Source organism: Pseudophryne corroboree, chromosome 11 (assembly GCF_028390025.1).
Source record: "Pseudophryne corroboree isolate aPseCor3 chromosome 11, aPseCor3.hap2, whole genome shotgun sequence".
Taxonomy (NCBI): domain Eukaryota; kingdom Metazoa; phylum Chordata; class Amphibia; order Anura; family Myobatrachidae; genus Pseudophryne; species Pseudophryne corroboree.
In genome coordinates, this window is record NC_086454.1 from 159,697,668 (window position 1) to 159,718,745 (window position 21,078).

General features: G+C 46.2%; 1 protein-coding gene across 1 annotated transcript; it reads left to right on the forward strand.

Moving 5' to 3' along the window:
• The first annotated feature begins 477 nt into the window (after nt 1–477).
• On the forward strand, nt 478–19,992 carry ROM1 (retinal outer segment membrane protein 1). Its single transcript, XM_063946157.1, has 3 exons — nt 478–1,058; nt 9,582–9,828; nt 19,684–19,992. Exons 1-3 carry the CDS (start codon nt 478–480, stop codon nt 19,888–19,890), a joined length of 1,035 nt encoding a protein of 344 aa, XP_063802227.1. The 3' UTR covers nt 19,891–19,992.
• The last annotated feature ends 1,086 nt before the right edge of the window (nt 19,993–21,078 follow it).

Here is a 21,078-nt window from a genome sequence, read left to right on the forward strand (position 1 = left end):
CATGGTGGAATAGTCCACCCCTAGAAACCTGAAGAGTTTACAATCAAGGTGGTTGTTAAATTAGCAACTAATATTAGTAAATTTGTATATTTATAATAAAAATTAATATCTGATATTTGGGCGTTTCTTAATTAGATATATCAGAATGGTTATGTAAGATACAGCATTGATGGAAATATAGAAATACAGAAACAATGGCTACAAAGAGATACAGGGTTAGATAATAAGAGAGGTTCACAAAAAAAAAAAGAAAAGAAGACAGCAGGGCAGGAGGGGAGAGCGTTAATAGAAATAGCTGAGTCCTGGATTATTCACTAGGTAATCCGATTCTCTTTCCATCACTGACTCTCTCTCTCTCTTCTACCTTGTCTTGCATTGAAAACCTTCGGGTCTCTGTCTTTCTCACCCCCAAATTCCTACCCATCTAGGATACATAAGAAGGGGTTCTTGGATCCCCCTTCACTGCCCCCTTTCAAGATGGTCCTCTTCAAGGCTAAATTTACTTTTCAGAAACGGGTAAAACTTGCTCAAACTCTATGGCTTCTCTCATGGGTCAGTGTCCTAGTAGGGTGCCTGACGTTTGGATTGGGGATCTTCCTCAAGGTGCAGCTATGGATACACAGTGAAGTGATGGACAATACCGTGGCTCATGCAGTTCCCAACACTGTGATAACAGCTGGACTTGTGGGAGTCATCCTTGGCCTGTTAGCAGGGAAGATCAGTCAGGACTCGCTTGATATGGCCAAATATCCCCGCTGGAAGCCACTCATGCTCCCTTATTTCTTCCTGACTATCCTGAGCTGTTTTCTTTGCTTTGCTGCTCTGTTTCTCAGTGTTGTAATGAGAGGAAGTCTGGAGGAATCTCTGAAGATAGGTCTGAAAAATGGGATAAGGTTCTACAAGGACACCGACACTCCAGGCCGTTGTTACCAGAAGAGGACAATGGACAAGTTGCAGATGGACTTCCAGTGCTGTGGGAACAACCACTACAAAGACTGGTTTGAGGTACAGTGGATCAGCAATCGCTATCTGGACTTCTCTTCCAAGGAAGTCAAAGAGTAAGTTATGAGTTAGACAAGTAAGATGACGTGTCTATTAACAGCACTAAAATATACACAGTTACATCCTTTATGTATAAGACCCTGGTTTTCCCATGAAATTCCAGGATTTGGCCACTGGAAATCTTTAACTGAGTTTTAACATTGCCAGTGTAAGACAACTGCTGGAAATAGGATACTATATTATTTTGACATCTGGCTCCCAAAAGGAAGCAATGATTGGTAATTAAATACCATATACCATCTGTCAGTTTAACCCAATTGTGTCAGGAGTATCTAATCTGTCCAACAGTGATTTATTCTACACACGCAACTGTGGATGCCTATATTACTATCTCATAGAGTAGAAACGTTAAAATTCACATCACTGCATTTGTTGAAACATGCACTATATATTTGATCTTTTACTGCTAAGCAGGACTAGACCTGTAAGTGAGCAGACTAGGGGCCTGGTTCTGAGTCGCAAGCAATGCTGATGTGCACGTAGTTGTGCAATTGTCCACTACTGCGCATGCGTGAAAACCCCTAGCAACTCCTGTGGAGCTTGCGTTACACTGTGTGCAAGCACATTGCAGAAATGTATTGGAAATGTGCTGGATGTTCCTGGGCAGTGACTGGAAGGTGGCTATTCCAAGGCAGGTCTGTCATTGGAGTGTCACAGGCATGTCTCTCTTGTGTTTTCTCACACAGACCCTTAATCGCTCACATTGGAGGCCGTACTGGGGCAGAATACCAAGCGGTATTACAGCATCTGAAGATGCTCAGTGTGGGTGCAGGGCCACTTCTAGACCAAGCAGAGCCCAAGGCAACATTTTTCCTTTGCCGTCCACCTTAATTAAAAAAAACCTATACAGTTTTCTGTGTGTATGTAAGTAAAAATACACCTTACTTATATGGCGGTTTTACTTATGTGGTGGTTTCTCTGCAACAGGGAACCTCTGATGAAATTGATCCTTCCTGGACAGACAGTGTTTTCAGTCGGTATTCACTATTCTTGTAGGAGATCTTATGGTACCTTCCGTACTTGTATGTGTAGGAATATAACCAATATCATCATCATATAAAACAGAGGTTAAACAAGACTCTTACCCCCCCTGTATCCCCCACTGCTCCCTGTGTTCTCTCCAGACTACTGCCCCCTGTGTCCCCTCCAGCTTCGTGTTCCCATTGTCCACCCAGCTTTGTGCTCCCTATGTGTCTCCAGTTTCCCCTTGTGCCACCCAGCCACCCCAATGTTTCCTTTCTGGATTTCTGCCAGCAGCACTGCTTCTCTTATTTCTTTGGTTCCTCTGCTCTGCAGCCCTCCAGCAGCACAACGTTATGAAGTAATGCATGCTGTGCCACTGGGTGTTGGGGAGAAAGGGCTCTTCCACCTCTTCATACCTGTGCCCTTGTTGACGGGCGCGGGCAGGGGCTTAATTAGAACTGTGTGGGTCCCATAGCAAAATCTTGAAAGGGCCCCCACCCACCCCTTGTCACTACTATGCCGCTTAGCAAGAGAAAGAGTACGAGGGAAGTAAAAGAGAGACAGAGGGTGTCATGAGGAGAATAAATGGAGGAGAAAGAGAGAGAGAGAGAGAGAGAGAGGGTGGTTTCATGGATAAATAGAGAATGAGAGAAAGAGAGAGAAGTAAGAGAAAGGTTTTCAGGGAGAAAGAAAGGGTTGAGAGGGGAGAGACAGTGCATCAGGGAGAGAGAGAGAGAGAGAGAGAGAGAGAGAGAGAGAGAGGTGGGTGGAGTAAGAGAGAGAGGGAAGGGAGTGGGAGTGAGAGAGAGTGTCAGGGAGACAGAAACGTGTCAGGAAGAGAGAGTGAGATATGAAATTACAGTGTCAGGGAGAATGAGGGAGAGAGACGGTGTTAGAGATAGAAATAGTGCATGCGGCAGAGAAAAAAGTGTCAGGAGGAGAGAGAGAAAGACAAGGGGGGTCATTCTGAATTGATTGCACGTAGCAACTTTTTGCTGCTCGTGCGATCAACTTGGCGCCGCCTATGGGGGAGTGTATTTTAGCATAGCAGGGCTGCGATCGCTTGTGCAGCCCTGCTATGCTAAAAAAGTTTCCTGCAAAACAAGACCAGCCCTGCAGCTACTTACCCAGTGCGATGGATCCAGCGATGAAGGTCCCGGCTGTGACGTCAGACATCCGCCCTCCAAACGCCGGGACATGCCTGCGTTCACCTTACCGTGCCCTGGAAGCGGTGAGTAGACGCCCCGATCCTCCTTCCCACTGTCAATCTTCTTGCGATCGGGCCTGCGATCGCTTTCTTCGGTCCTGGCGTCGTTGCCCTGCGACTGCTTTCGCTGGGCAATGTCGCACATGCGCATTGCGGGCGCCACGCAGCCACAGTCCCGACCTGTTCGCATTGCAATGAAGAACCGCTGCGTGCAAACGGGTCGGAATGACCCCCAGTGTCAGCTAGAGAGAGACAGAGAGACTGTCAGGAAGAGAGAGTGTCGGCGTGAGAAAAGTGGGAGCAAAAGAGGGAGGGGAGTGAGCGAGAGAGAGAGAGAGACAGTGTGTTAGAGAGGGAGAGAAAGAGAGGGAAACAAGAGAGAGAGTCAGGGAGAGACAGAGAGGGAGAGAAAGGGCGTTTCAGGTAGAGAGAGTGTGTGTAAGGGAGAGAGTGAAAGTGTCAAAGAGAGACAGCATCAGGGAGAGACAGTGACAGGGAGAGAGAGGGGGAGTGAGCATGAGAGAGAGGGGAAGAGGGAGGGGGAGAGAGCAGGAGAGAGGAGAGGGGTGAGCAGGAGAGAGAGAAGAGAGAGTGAGTGTGTGTAAGGGAGAGAGAGAGAGAGAGAGTGTCAGAGAGATGGAGTGGGAATGAGCACTAGAGAGGGAGGGGAGAGTGAGGAGAGAGTGGGGGGAGAGAACAGGAGTGAGAGAATGGGGAGTGAGCAGGAGAGAGCGAGAGAGAGAGTGAGCAAGAGAGGGAGGGGGAGTGAGCAGGTGAGAGGAGAGAGAGATGGAGTGGGAATGAGCAGGAGAGAGAGAGGGAGGGGGGAGTGAGCAGGAGCGAGAGAGGGAGAGAGTGGGAATGAGCAGGAGAGAGAGGGGGAGAGAGGAGTGAGCAGGAGAGACATTACCTATTACTGCACACTACACAGACCTCTGATGAGGGTGGGAACTTTGTGGCATTAGTCCTCACCCCAAAAATACCAGCAAATCGCGGCACTGCACTCCCTGCTGACGACCAGGTAGGGGGCGGGGCAGAACGGACTGCACGGCAGGGATGATGTTTGCTGTTGTGTGGGCCCCGCTACATCCCCCACGGCTGTCCTTTCCTGCAGCCGGGAGTGAAGCGGGAGCTGTCGGCCTTGGAGGTACCCAGTGACAGGGGGATCTGCAGGCCCTGGAAGCAGCCAGGGTCCCATAGCAGCCCACCCCTTAAGTTACACCTGTGTGAGCATCTCGATCCTTGCACATTCAGACGCACACTTGTACACCAGGCAGGGCCGCCTCCAGGCATGTTCGAATAGAGCGGCCGCGCAGGGCGCCACCCTTAATGGGCGCCGCCATATTCAAACCTGGAGCCGGCCCTGTGCAACATTAATCGGCCCGGCCTGTGCGCAGCGCGCATAGCGCACACAACGCTTTGGAGGCCGCCCGTCCGCCCGCGCCCACAGACAGCAGCACTCATCCCCTTCCCAGCACCGCAGGTATTGGAGGGGGGGGCATTTATGGATGGCACTTTGTGGGGTCATATCTGCACTGTGGGGGCATGGCACTGTGGGGGCATATCTGCACTGTGGGGTCATATCTGCACTGTGGGGGCATGGCACCGTGGGGTCATATCTGCACTGTGGGGGCATATCTGCACTGTGGGGGCATGGCACTGTGTGGGGTCATATCTGCACTGTGGGGGCATGGCACTGTGGGGCATTTATTTATCTGGCACTGGGGGCATTTATGTATCTGGCACTGTGGGGGCATTTATGTATCTGGCTCTGTGGGGGCATTTATGTATCTGGCACTGTGGGGGCATTTCTGGCACTGTGGGGGCATTTATGTATCTGGCACTGTGGGGGCATTTATGTATCTGGCACTGTAGGGGCATTTATGTATCTGGTACTGTAGGGGTATTTATGTATCTGGAACTGTGGGGACATATCTGGCACTGTGGGGGCATTTATGTATCTGGCACTGCTGGGGGGGCATGTCATGTGTTGCTGGCACTGCTGGGGGGCATGTCATGTGTAGCTGGCACGGCTGGGGAGCATATCATGTAGTGTTCCCGCTAGGCATCTGTGGCTAGGCAAAGTGTCTAACGTGCTCTGCCTGGCGCAAAGTGTATAGGAGGTTCTACCTGGTGCAATGTGTATTAACTGCACTACTGTGTGGTGTAATGCGAATTGGCACTATTATGTGGCCACGCACCTTCCCCACGAAGCAAATCCCCTGCCTTGCGCACACTGTCCATGCCTTGCCATGTAGGCAGATGAGCACCAAGCATTACTGTATGTACATCATTTTGCCCTCCTAACTTAAAAATGTGCCCTCCCTGTGATCAGCACCCTGCCCTAAAAAGTGAACACTATCATGTGTAGCTGGCACTGCTGGGGGGCATTTGTGTGTAGCTGGCACTGCTGAGGGGCATGTCATGTGTAGCTGGCACGGCTGCGGGGCATGTCATGTGTAGCTGGCACTGCTGGGGGGCATGTCATGTCTATCTGGCACTGCACACTATGTGTATCTGGCACTATACTGGAGACATTATGTGTATCTGACACTATACTGGAGACATTGTGTGTAAGGAACACTACTGTGGCTGTTATGTGTAAGGCTGCTAATTGTGTGCGTAGAGGGGGTGTGAAAATATATTTATTTATAGTCTAATCATATGAAGTTATGAGGCCACGCCCACTTTTACAGAGGCCACGCCCACTTTTTCCTGGAGCGCGCGCGCATCGGGATGGGGGGCGCTTTTACATGTTCTCGCTCAGGGTACTAGTAGGCCTGGAGCCGGCCCTGACACCAGGGGAAGGGCTGATACTAGAGCATTTATTAATGCTAGTATTAGCAACTACGGCAAAAGATGCTAAAATGGTTGCATTATTGTGTGACTCAGGATCAGCCGCTAGACCTTTTTTGGTGACATTGCAAAAGAAAGCATTTTCACAATGAATCATTCATATTTATTAACTATTTCCATTTTGATCCAACCCTATTTAACCAGCAGCTGTAATACTTACAAAGTTTTCTATCTTACTGATAATTCCATCTGCATGCCAGTTACAAGTGATTTGTAGCAGCAGGGATGTACAGTTGTGCTCATAAGTTTACATACCCTAGCAGAATTTGTGATTTTCTGGCCATTTGTCAGAGAATATGAACTCACAAACTTTTTTTTCACTCATGGTTAGTGGTTGGGTGAAGCCATTTAGTGTCAAACAACTGTGTTTGCTCTTTTTAAATCATAATGACAACAGAAACTACCCAAATGACCCTGATCAAAAGTTTACATACCCCAGTTCTTAATACCGTGTATTGCCCCCTTTAACATCAATGACAGCTTGAAGTCTTTTGTCGTAGTTGTGGATGAGGCTCTTTATTTTCTCAGATGGTAAAGCTGCCCATTCTTCTTGGCAAAAAGCCTCCAGTTCCTGTAAATTCTTGGGCTGTCTTGCATGAACTGCACGTTTGAGATCTCCCCAGAGTGGCTCAATGATATTGAGGTCAGGAGACTGAGATGGCCACTCCAGAACCTTCACTTCATTCTGCTGTAGCCAATGACAGGTTGACTTGGCCTTGTGTCTTGGATCATTGTCATGTTGGAACCAGAGGTGTAGCTAGGCGCCATGGTGCCCCGAGCAAGGGTATATTTTGGCGTCCCCTCCCTTCTACTAAATTGGGCACCTAGCCAACATATGGTGGCGTGTTACATTTGAAAATAAACAATATTTAAAAATTCTAAATTGTGACAGGGCCTGTTCTAGACGTTGTGGAGATCAGGGCAAAACGTTCCTTTTCCCCAATGTTTAAAAGAGGGTCAGTGCGTGCCGAAGGCTTGCAACCACAATATAGGGGTATGACAGTACGGACGGTGTAATGGTTAGCATTACTGCCTCACAGCACTGAGGTCATGGGTTTGATTCCCACCATTGCCCTAACTGTGTGGAGTTTGTATATTCTCCCCATGCTTGCGTAGGTTTCTTCCGGGTGCTCCGGTTTCCTCCCACATTACAAAAATATACTGGTACGTTAATTGGCTCCCAACAAAAATTAACCCTGTTGTGGGTGTGTGTGTGTGTGTGTGTGTGTGTGTGTGTGTGTGTGTGTGTGTGTGTGTGTGTGTGTGTGTGTGTGGTAAGGAATATAGATTGTAAGCTCCTATGGGGCAGGGACTGATGTGAATGGCAAAATATTCTCTGTAAAGTGCTGCGGAATATATGTGCGCTATATAATAATTGGTCAAAATAAATAAATAATGGCTTCATTGTTAAGGGGCATGGCCACAGAACAGTACCAATTCACATGACACCGCACAGTAGTGTCTGTTATTCACATTACACCACACAGTAGTATCCCTTATGCACGTTATGCCACACTATGGTTGGCCCCTTATACACAGCTGTATTGTACTGTTTACTTGTTTAATTCAAATACATCAAAAACACTATATATGCCTCGACTGACATGACCTCATAACCCCCTGAAATTCCTCAATAAATATAAAGCCTCAAATATAACTCCCAACAAACCTGATAACCCCCCAATCTCTGAATAAAAATAATGCCCTAAAACTGTCCCCTCTAAATTTGATAATCTCCCAATTCCTCAATGAAAACAATGCCCAAATGTGAACCCCCCCTCTCCCCCCCATAGACCTAAACTCCTCAAAACTATCAATAAAATGAATGCACCAAAAGAGACCGGAAAGAGAAAGGTGCTGCAGGACAGAAGTAACCCTGCTGCACAGCTACAAGTAGACAGTGAGACATATAAAGAGGATGGCAGAGCTCTTCCATGTACCTGCTGTCATTGTCTCCAGCTGTCGCCTCTGGCCTGCCCTGATCCCTACCTAGTCTCCAAGTTAGTGTGCTTCTCCTCCTCCTGCTCTGCGGCTGCCAGTACAGTGGCCCGCGGAATGGGGGTGGCAGCACGCTCTCTAACTTTTTCGGCGCCCGGAGCTCGCGCTCCACCGGAACCACCCTCGCTACACCCCTGGTTGGAACGTCCAAGTACGTCCCATGCGCAGCTTCCGGGCTGATGAGTGCAAATTTTCCTCCAGTATTTTCTGATAACATGCTGCATTCATCTTGCCATCAATTCTGACCAAGTTTCCAGTGCCTTTGTAGCTCATACATCCCCAAAACATCAGCGATCCACCTCCGTGTTTCACAGTAGGAATGGTGTACCTTTCATCATAGGCCTTGTTGACTCCTCTCCAAATGTAACGTTTATGGTTGTGGCCAAAAAGTTAAATTTTGGTCTCATCACTCCAAATGACTTTGTTCCAGAAGTTTTGAGGCTTGTCTCTGTGCTGTTTGGAGTATAATAAGTGGGATGCTTCAAATGCCTCCTTATTGTGCATCTTGAAACAACCACACCACTTTTTATCAGAGAGTCCTGTATTTCAGCTGAAGTTATTTGTGGATTTTTCTTTGCATCCCGAACAATTTTCCTGGCAGTTGTGGCTGAAATTTTTGTTGGTCTACCTGACCATGATTTGGTTTCCACAGAATCCCTCATTTTCCACTTCTTAATTAGAGTTTGAACACTGCTGATTGGCATTCTCAATTGCTTGGATATATTTTTATATCCCTTTCCTATTTTATACAGTTCAATTACCTTTTCCCGCAGATCCTTTGACAATTCTTTTGCTTTCACCATGACTCAGAATCCAGACACATCAGTGCAGCACTGGATGAAAGATGCAAGGGTCTTTCAGGAGTCCAGAAACTCACTGACCTTTTATACACACACACTGGTTACAAGCAAACAGATCACAGGTGAGGATGGTTACCTTTAGTAGCCATTCAAACCCGTTTGTGTCAACTTGTGTGCATGTTATCAGGCCAAAATCTCCAGGGTATGTAAACTTTTGATCAGGGTCATTTGGGTAGTTTCTGTTGCCATTATGATTTAAAAAGAGTAAACACAGTTGTTTGACAATAAATGGCATTACCCAACCACTAACCATGAGTTAAAGAAAAGTTTGTGAGTTATCATTCATATTCTCTGACAAATGGCCAGAGAATCACAAATTCTGCTAGGGTATGTAAACTTATGAGCACAACTGTACATTCAGCTCTGCTCATTCGGATATAAGTCAGACAAACCACACAGAGGCTTCTACAAGTTACCCGCCTCTGTTACTAAGATTGTGAATGAGGAAGTGGGAAATGGGTAACCGTACTGTCTTGCGGAGATACCATATTGTGTAACTATTCAATATTTATACTGCTACTATAGCAACTAAAAGTAAATTTGCATGCATGTCTTTGATGTTTCACATTCTTTCATGATTTGCTTACGTTTATGTTGTCCTTTCTTCAACCCTCTTATCCTTTTTCACTTTGCAGTCGCATTAAAAGCAATGTGGATGGCAAGTACCTGATGGACAGTGTCCCATTCAGCTGCTGTAACCCCAACTCTCCCAGACCTTGCATTCAAATGCAGATAACCAATAACTCGGCCCATTACAGCTACAGTTACCAGACAGACGAACTAAACATCTGGGTGAGAGGCTGCCGGGATGCCTTACTCAGCTACTACACTGGAATTATGGCCACGAATGGGGCCGCTGTCACCCTGTTCTTTATTCTACAGGTGAGATAAACAAAAAGCTGGTTCTGTCTCATGACTAAATAATGTGAAACAATGGGCCTAATTCAGAGTTGATTGCAGCAGCAAATTTGTTAGCAGTTGGGTGAAACAATTGTGCACTGCAGGGTGGGCAGATATAACGTGCAGAGAGAGTTAGATTTGGGTGGGGTGTGTTCAAACTGAAATCTAAATTGCAGTGTAAAAATAAAGCAGCCAGTATTTACCCTGCACAGAAACAAAATAACCCACCCAAATCTAACTCTCTCTGCACATGTTATATCTGCCCCCCTGCAGTGCACGTGGTTTTGCCCAACTGCTAACAAATTTGCTGCTGCGATCAACTCTGAATTACCCCCAATATCAGCAAAGCAAAACCTGGCAATATTCAGTCAGCAAAATATTTGTGACCGAAAATGAGAGATAGTGACAAAGTACTCACAATGGGGCAGAGTTAACAAAAAGTGATATTCTTGTTATCACTTGTTACGTATGTTAAATGGTGTCCCAGCCAATCAACTCCTGTCATTTTTCAGACACATGAAAATTGGTGCTGATTGGCTGGAGCACCATTAAAAATATCCAATGAGTTTTAAATAGCTAAAACTCATTGATAAATGGGTCCCTAAATATCACTGAGTGATGGGAAAGTCTTTCATATATATTAAATACATAGGTAAGATGTACTTTCCATTGGGGGTCATTTCGACCCGCAATGCGCAGGCGCGTCGTTGCCCGGCGACGGCCATTGCCGGGCAGCGACGAGTCCTACGACTAAAGCGTTTGCAGCGGCTAACGCATGAAGATTGTCAGGCAGGAGGCGGATCCGGGAGTCAACTGACCGTTTTCGGGGAGTGGTGATCCGAACGCAGGTGTGTCCAGGCGTTTAGAGGGTGGATGTCTGACGTCAATTCCGGGACCTTACAGGCTGAAGTGATCGCAGTGAGTAAGTAAGTCAGGACCTACTCCTAAACTGCACAAAATGTTTTTTTGCATAGCTCGGCTGCACAAGCGATCGCAGCCTTGCTATGCAAAAAAACACTCCTCCATAGGCAGCGACTATCTGATTGCACACCTGCAAAAAACAGCTACCGTGTGATCTACTCGGAATGAGGGCCTTTGTACAATGACTTATATACACAATTGTACTCATTGTAATATTTCTTTTTTTGCTTCAATAAAGAAAATGACAAATAATAAAAATTAAGGTAAGATTTCAGGCTTTACACTGACACTGGACAGCAGTCACATTTTAACAATCCCTAATCCCCCCTCACTTCATAAAGATAATGCCACACCTTGCATGTTTGTCACCTAGGGGGTGATTCCGACCTGATCGCTAGCAGGCTACTTTTAGCACTGCTGCGATCAGGTAGTCACCGCCTACAGGGAAGGGGGGATTCACTATGCAGGGCTGCGAACTGCTGTGCAGAGAGCTGCACAAACAAAAGTTTCTGCAGTTTCTGCACAGCTCAGGACTTACTCACCCGCTGCAATGATCTTGTCTGGAGTTGACGTCAGGATCCCTCCCTGGAGACGGCTGGACACGCCTGCTTTTGCCCGGACATGCCTTCAAAACGGTGAGTAGACACCCCCATCCGGCCTCTTCTTGTCAATCTTCTAGCATTCGCCGCTGCGAACGCTTTCTTCATCCATTTCGACGCTGCACGGCGACGCCCGTCGCTGGGCAGTGGCGTGCCTGCACATTGCCGCCCGCGCGCATGCGCAGTTCTGACCTGTTCACACGGCTGTGAAAAATTGCAGCGTGCGAACGGGTCAGAATGACCCCCCATGTCCTTAGTGGTTTTCATGTAATACAAAAAAAAATCTATAACGGCAAAGCACGGCATGTCAACTTGATGTGACAAATGAATTTATTAAAGCAAATAATGTAATTCTGCAGAGCGAGGCTATGAATCTTACTCACATTCAGTGGCGGATTTTACCTATGGAATGCAGGCCCACAGGTAAAATCCGCCACCAGCTCAGTGTCAGTGAAGTCATATGCAGTCCGTGATTACACTGGCTTCACTGTGACACTATGAATGTCTGCACTAAGAATGACAACTCATTATTTTAGGGTTTTGTTTAGGCATCAATTAGGCTTAGGCTACAGTTCAGGGTTAGAGGTAGGCTGAGGTTCAGAGTAAATAGGAAATCCCACTGTTGACAGTTCAATTGTAAACTAGAGATGTGCACTGAACCTCATGTTTTGCTTTTGGATCTGGATTAATTTTCCTGTTTTGGTTTTGCAAAACCACCTTCATGTGTTTTGGTTTGGGATCTGTATTAAAAAAAAAAATGCTAAACACAGCTAAAATCATGTAATTTGGGCCTATTTTTGTTCCTGCGGTATTATTAACTTCGATAACATTAATTTCCAGTCATTTTTAGTCAATTTTGACCACTTCACATCTCACAATATTGTTCACCAAATTTGGCCAAAGTCTGGCTGGCTAAACAAAGCAACAGAGCAGTGGCACAACACACGGCAGTTATTTCCGTTTAAAAATGTGTTGCAAATTAGTAATGTATTAGAACAATAACCAATAAAAATGTCTATGCAAAAAATACTGTTCCCAATGTCTCCCAAAAATACAGCCCATTATGAAAAGCGATGCAATATGGAATTGTTCTTGGGATGTCCCATCCATATGTTGTATATTAAAAAGGACATGCACAGTTTAACAAACCATGCACTTCTGAGACAGGGACAGCAACGTTTGTGGCTGAAGTGCTTGGTTTGTTTGGGCCCAGACAATGGAGGAGGTGCCTAGATGCTTAACGTCCCTACCACTACTAACTTTGACCTCACAAATAGAACAATGCCCACAGTAGTGTTCCTTACACATAATGTCTTCAGTGTAGTGTCAGATACACATAACATTCCAGTATAGTGCCAGATACACATAATGACCCCAGTAGTGCAGTACCAGATACACATATGCCCACAGTAGTGCCAGATACACATACGCCCCCAATAGTGCCAGATACACATATGCCCCCAATAGTGCTAGATACACATACGCCCCCAGCAGTGCCAGATACATATACGCCCCCAGCAGTGCCAGATATGCATATGACCCCATCAGTGCCAGATACACCTATGCTCCCAATAGTGCCAGATACACATATGCCCCCAATAGTGCCCGATACACATATGCCCCCAATAGTGCCAGATACACATATGCCCCCAGAGGTGCCAGAAACACATATGCCCCCAGCAGTGCCAGAAACACATATGCCCCCAGTAGTACAGTGCTAGATACACATATGCCCCAGCAGTGCCAGATACACATGATATGCCCCCAGCAGTGCCATGCCAGATACACATGATATGCCCCAGCAGTGCTAGGTACACATTACATGCCCCCACAGTGCCAGATACACATTATATGCGCCCAGCAGTATCAGATACACATTATATGCCCCCAGCATTGCCAGATACACATGATATGCCCCCAGCAGTGCCAGATACACATGATATGTCCCAAGCAGTGCCATATACACATGATATACCCCACCATGCCAGATACACATTATATTCCCCCTGCAGTGCCAGCTACACATTATATTCCCCCCACAGTGCCAGATACACATTATATGCCCCCAGCAGTGCCAGATACACATTATGTCCCCACAGTGCCAGATACACATTATATGCCCCCCCAGCAGTACCAGATAAACATTATATGCCCCCAGCAGTGCCAGATACACATAATATGCCCCCACAGTGCAAATACACATGTTCCCCACAGTGCCAGATACACATGTTCTCCAACAGTGTCAGTTACACATGTTCTCCCACAGTGTCAGATACACATAATATGCCCCCACAGTGCCAGTTACACATAATATGCCTCCACAGTGTCAGATACACATAATATGCCCCCACAGTGTCAGATACACATAATATGCCCCCACAGTGTCAGATACACATGTTCCCCCATAGTGTCAGATACACATGTTCCCCCACAGTGCCAGATACACATGTCCCCCTACAGTGCCAGATACACATGTTACCCCACAGTATCAATTATACATATTCCCCCACAGTGCCAGATAAACATGTTCCCCCACAGTGTCAAATACACATGTTCCCCCAGTGTCAAATACACATGTTCCCCCACAGTGTCAGATACACGTGTTCCCCCACAGTGCCAGATACACGTTCCCCCACAGTGTCAAATACACATGTTCCCCCACAGTGTCAGATACTCATGTTCCCCCGCAGTGTCAGATACACATGTTCCCCTACAGTGTAAGATACACATACGCCCCCTGTAGTGGTGCTCACTGCCGCGGGCCTCTCCTGCTGCTCCCACCGCTGCTGCTGTGTGAGGGGAGGAGAGAGCGGCGCGCGCCTCTCCTATACCCCTCAGTCCGGTCTCCGGCGGCTCCCTGCCCTGCATCTGAAATTAACCACTGGTCCATCAGCCAGTCAAAGCTCGCGGTCTGGCAGCTCTGATTGGCTGATGGACTGGCTGCTGATTTGAATTGTGGCTGGCTATCGGCCGCCCTTAGGAGTCATCGCCCAGCGCGGACACTCTTAAGGAACTTGCCTGGAGCCGGCCCAGTTACACATAATATGCCCCCACAGTGCCAGATACACATAATATGTCCCCACAAGGCCAAATACAATTATACATGTTCCCCCACAGTGTCAGATACACGTGTTCCCCCACAGTGCCAGATACACGTTCCCCCAGTGTGAAATACACATGTTGCCCCACAGTGTCAGATACTCATGTTCCCCCACAGTGTCAGATAGACATGTTCCCCCAAAGTGTGAGATACACATGTTCCCCTACAGTGTCAGATACACATATGCCCCCTGTAGTGGTGCTCACCGCCGCAGGCCTCTCCTGCTGCTCCCACTGCTGTTTGAGGGAAGGAGAGAGCAGCACGCGCCTCTCCTACACCTCTCAGTCCAGTCTCCGGCGGCTCCCTGCCCTGCATCTGAAATCAACCGCCGGTCTGTCAGCCAGTCAAAGCTCGCGGTCTGGCAGCTAATCAGGAGCCGCCGTTGCCGGTCTACGAGCTCTGATTGGCTGATGGACTGGCTGCTGATTTGAATTGTGGCTGGCTACCGGCTGAACTTAGGAGTCGACGCCCAGCGCGGACACTCTTAAGGAACGTGCCTGGAGCCAGCCCTGATTAGCATCTTTACTTGTACTACTTATCCTCACATTTTCAGAGGGTGCAGAAATGGTGGAAGGAGGATTCTCTATAAGTACAGTATCAGAAATGTCAGACTTACACATAGCACTCGTGGACACCCCTAGATTATCCTCAAAGATTTCTGATGTTCCTGAACAGTTTGTTCTTCAGCCTTAGGCCGGGATGTAATAGGAGCTGATAATGCTGCCCGGGAAATTATCGCACCACATCGGACATTACAAATGTGTGTCTATTTCTCGCAACTCGGCCAACATAATGGCATACGTCTATTTCCCCGGCTTCTGCGTTTTTCCGGACACTCCCTGAAAATGGTCAGTTGCCAGCCACAAACGGCCTCTTCCTGTCAATCACCTTGCGAACGCCCATGTGAATGAATCCTTCACACCATCTCGTCACTGACCGTCAATGCCCTCTGTAGCCGTCCGACGTGCCTGCGCAGTTTGGGTCTGATTACCCGCTGCGCGAAAACACACAGCAGCGATCAGATCTGAATGACCCCCAGAGGCAACTGCAGAAGCAGTCACTCCTCTCTCTCCCTGATGTGCGGGTGATCGATCGCACCTGGCAGCCTGCCTACTGACAGCTGCCCATCTGCCCACCAGCCACAATCTGTCCCTTTCAAGCAGCTCCTGCTGTTTAAAATGATATGCTGCATGCCTATATTCTGTGTGTAATAGCAACTGTATTTGCATACACAATATTATGCTACAGTGCATTCCAACCAAGCACTGTAACATAATTTGGAATGCTGATACAGTCGCAAATACACATAGAATATAGACATATCATTTAAATCAGCATAAACTGCTTGTGCATTCAAATGCATCCCTTTGTCTATCAGATACATTTTTTTTTGTGCAATTTGTGCAAAATTTGCAGACTTTTAGTTTATTTATTTTTTTGTCTTAAAATGTATTGAAAAGTGTTTATTTAGTGCAAATGTACTTGAAAAGTGTACTCAAAATTGATTTCCAATATTTTCATAACCAATTCGACCAAAAAAATACTTTGAGAATTTTTTAGCTGTTTTGTGCCCCACTTGCAATATTGGACTCCATTATATCGGGCGAGTTGTATACTTAACATGGGCAAAACATCTATACCACTGAACACATTTGAAAATAATTGGGATACTGTGAGCCAGGCTTTGGGACCCATTTATCATTGATCGTATATTGAATGCGATCTGAGCGGTATCTTACTGCCCAGCATCACATTGCAATATGTGATCTCTTCTTCTGGATGTATCATCCAGCACCCACAGGGACAGGGGCTACAAAAGGAACCCGTCCCTGTGATGTACTCAGACGGCTGCCGGCGGGTCTGTGCATGCGTGGTCACACGTGATCACACTCCACAGAGGATACTTCCGGGGAGGGTTCTGGTGGAACGCTCTGCCCGGCAACAAATGTGGTGAGTAGTCCATAGGCTACAGTGAGCTACCGAAATCTTCGTAAATTGTAAATTTGGCAGCATTGCATCCCCCATAGAAACAAATGGGGGATGTGGCTGTAGGCGGCAGTGGAGGGATCGCAGCAGGTAATGGAAATACCTGCTGCAGTCCCTCCTACATGGATGGCGGTCATTAGGTTGACCACGTTTGGTCAACATGCATTAGGTCGACATGATCACTAGGTCGACATGTACTAGGTAGACATGAAAAAAGGTCAACATGAGTTTTCCACGATTTTATTTCTTAATTTTTTGACCTTTTTTATATTTAATGATCCACGTTGACTACAATTGGGAACGGTAACCTGGGCACCCACCATGCTCAAAGCATGGCAAGCGAATTGAGGGGTTACGGTGAACTAATTGGGGTTCACCGTCACTTTTTGAAGAAAATGACACACAAAAAGTTAAAAACATGTCGACCTTTTTCCATGTCGACCTAGCACATGTCGATCTAATGACCTATCGAAGTCAAAAATATTACATAGAAAGAACATACAGACTACACACCTTATGAGTTGCTATACTTGCAAATACGCGCAGAGAGCACAGCAATATATGGTAACACACGCATTTACACGGACATGCTACAGAGATGGATTCGACACTTATTTCATACAGTACATAATTATAATAATATCAAGCGCCAGACATCATAATGATTTAACATTATATAACGGAGTAATGTCATGTATGTGTATTATTGGAACGGAGCAAGATAGGCCTGTCATATTTGGTATTAAAGCAAGCAGATTAATGTGTAGATTCATTTGATACTTGTTATTAAGTTGTAGGACATTGCAACAAATAGTTATGATTAAATGTATGAAAGCTAAAATCACTCTTATTAGTACAATGGACAGGAAACTAAGACCAGCCCCTTTTGATGTCTTCAAGGCTGAACCTGTTTAGCATATGAACAGACTAGTGACTCATCATGAATGAGAAAGTTCCCTCCCCCAAAAACGAGATAACACATTACAGAGACACACAGTTGCCAGTTGCTGTTTTATGCCAGACGATGATGGAGAAGCTTCTAGATCAGTTCCTGTATTTATTTGCTGAGAGAGAGATACATTAAGAGGAAGATGCATTGAGGGAATGGTATGGTATGCTGGCCTGTAACTGTATGTATTTTGTATTAACTGATTACTGTATAAATTGTAACCATATAACTATATGTATACTGTACATTGTAATATATTGAATCCATATCCTTTTAATAACAAATATATACATCAATGAGCTTTGGAACTCAGATAATGTGTGGGTGTATTGTTTTCTCTTATGGGATGCAGTGTTTTGCGATGTACAGCGCACTTTTATCGTATATGGTAATAAGATGCGCCTGGCGTCTGCAGTATATATTAGAGTGGGCATTTTAAATATTTGTTAGAAAGCAATTTGGTATTAACAGACCATGTCAACCTAGTGATCATGTCGACCAAATGTGGTCGACACAATGTATGTCGACCTAATGACCGCCATCCATGTAGGAGGGACTGCAGCAGGTATTTTATGAGATGTTCAGCAAGCACATATGGTTGTGAGGTTCATATATTCACATACTTATGTCGGGATGTAGTTATATGACCGGTGGTCAGGAGACCAGCGGTCACAATACTGATCCCGACAACCAGCCGGCTCTCAATCCGGCTCTCAATCCCGACGGTTGGCATGCCAACTAACAGGGACTATTCCCACTTGTGGGTGTCCATGACACCAACAGAGTGGGAATAGAACCTGTGGCCACTGAGCCCGCAAGGGGCTTCATTGCGCTGCCCCCCCCGGCATTTTGCTGCCAGGATCCCAGCGTCTGGATGCTGACCGCCGGCATCCCGCCTGCCGGTAACCCATACCCAACCCCTTATGGCCACGTATTGTACGTGACATTTTGGCTAATCTAGTCTATTTAAACAGGAAAATATTTATCACAATGAATCTCCTTGCAACTCCATGAGTAATTATGTTCTACTCTTCTAGCCATTCTAGATAGAGTGGGAATAAATTAGCCACAGAGTTTCATGGTTAGCCATTTGCATTAGGCATTTGCACTCAATTATGTGAATTTCTTATATGCCAAATAATATAAAGTACCCAAGAAATGCTAACCAGCATCCATTCTTATACATGAACAGAAACATGCTGGCAGGTAATTTACTCAGTCATTTAGCTCTTGCACCCAGGGTTGGACTGGCCCACAGGAGTACAGGGAAACCACCGGTGGGCCCCACTGTCTGGGGGTGGGGGGAGGGGGGGGGCTTCCCCTTCACTATAGATCAGGTTCCAGACTATGCACTTGAATTGTACATTATACATGTTACATTATACTGTACAGGACTATGGTATATTACTCTGGTACATTATCATGCATGCATTAGCCGTATTTACTATATATATTTATCAAGGAGCCCAGCCCATGCACTTTCTCATGGTTAGGCAAACCCCTTCAGGAGACTGGCTACACCTCTAAATATGGGCCCCTACCACTGCATTCCCCCGGTGGGCCCTTTATGCCTCAGTCCAACACTGCTTGCACCTATGTCTGCATTATCACATTTATATGGGCAAAGGGCACGTATAAGAATATAAAGATAGTATTTCTCTGAGGTGGGCACAAATGTTTGCTTCTGGGAATTGTAGGAGCAGAGGGAATCAGTACAATGGAACATGAATTCCACCAGGCACAAACACAATAATTGATGTCCTTTGTATGAAAGGGTTGAGTCTTTTCTGCATGCAGCTGTTCGCAACAAGCAATAGCAACACTTGCTGAACTGCATGGGAACAATATGATGCTAGCTGATGGGAAAGGAGGCTTTTGTGACCCATCGCGATCTGTATCCTCCCTTCCCATACTGACCCTCTGTTACCTGAAGCTAGGGGGCATACTGCTTTTACTACTGCTACAGCAAGTGCTTTACATGACATGGGCAGCTAGCTCTACAATAGACCTATATGGAATGGGTTCCGAGACAGTGGGACCTATTTGCTGTATGTAGTGGGCATGTTCTTTTGAGAAGGGTGTAAATAACAACTCCTTTGAACAAAGCCATTTTCCTGATCAAACCCTAACCAGGTCCAAATAATGAACTGAATAGAATTTTCATTGCTAGTATGTTATCCAGTTCCTGGTTTTATCAATAATACATACTGAATATTATTTTGGGTTGCATCAAATTATGTTCAACATGCCACCAACCATGTCTACAATCTCTTTCTTTTTAGGCTGTAGTTCTTATCAGCATTCGTTTCCTCCAGACCTCTATGGAGAAGATAACTGGTGTGGAGGATGTTGAGACCGATTCTGAAGGATTTCTGCTAGAAAAGGGTGTAGGTGAGACCATAAGTAGTAGCCTGGAGAAAACCAAAGCACTCTTCAAGTCCAGTGTTGGAGAAGCAGCGGGTGGAGGGGGAGAGGCTGCAGCCAGCTAAACAGAACATGAAGAAGACCGGAAAATGCTCTGAAGATTGTATATAGACTGTAGAGATAGCCCAAGGCTACTTGTATATTAAATACCTGCCCTCTGCACGGAAGACCCTGGGTGGCCCTCTTTGTTTGCTGCTGCCAATGAGATGTGGGAGGGATGAAATATTTTTTTCTGTGTGTGTGTGTGTGTGTGTGTGTGTGTGGGGGGGGGGGGTTATCTAAAGGTGGGTACTCACTGGTCGTTATATATCACGGTTCCATCGGCAAGTGTGTACGGGCGATATGTCTGTGAACATGTGTCGTTCACAGACATATCGCATCGGCCCCGCAGCACAGCCGACGGCCACTATATCTACCGATATATTGGCGCATCGCTGTGTGTGTACGGGCCTCCAGCTGGCCGCCCATACACATGCTGCGGCAGCCGGCGGTGACTGACAGCTGAACTGGGCGGGCGTGTGTACACGCCAGCCCAGTTCATGACGCCAGTCCCCGACGGATCGGCCAGTGTATATGCACAGCACACTGCCCGATCCGTCCATAGATATATCTGCTGATCAATTGATCGGCAGATATATACATCAGTGTGTACCCACCTTAAGATGTTGCTACAAAATAGTGTAGACTGAGCCGAAACGAAAATAAAAAAAGACTGCGTTACAAGGTCTTGTATTGGGGGGGACTGAGGGTAAAAACACACACACAAGATATGTGATGCATTGTTATAGCTATGTGTTTAAGGTAGACCAATAACAGTTTTAAATACAGAGTAAAAATTAAAAGAATAAAGAATATGCACAAATGAAAAGACACAATGACAGCTAAAGAAGCACAGATCATGGCATATTATACCAATTCATCATTCTATGTAGGACACACAATAGTATGCATGCTTGAAATAAAGATACAAAATTTTACGTTGTAAACTAGTTTCTTTATGTGGCCACCCACAACTATCAAATCCTTGGACCAGGGACGTGCGGTGAGGTAAATGGCGCAGGAGGCACTGGCTGGCACCAGAGCTAGATTTACACACAATATATGATCTAAAGGGTACATGTGGGCATTATACACAGGTGTACCAGTATATACTGCTGGAAATTTGGTAAGCTTTGATCAGACATGTGCGGAAAAGATAGGCGCCTTGGGCATAGACTTTTTATCCCAGAGTTTTGACTATAAAAATTATTAGA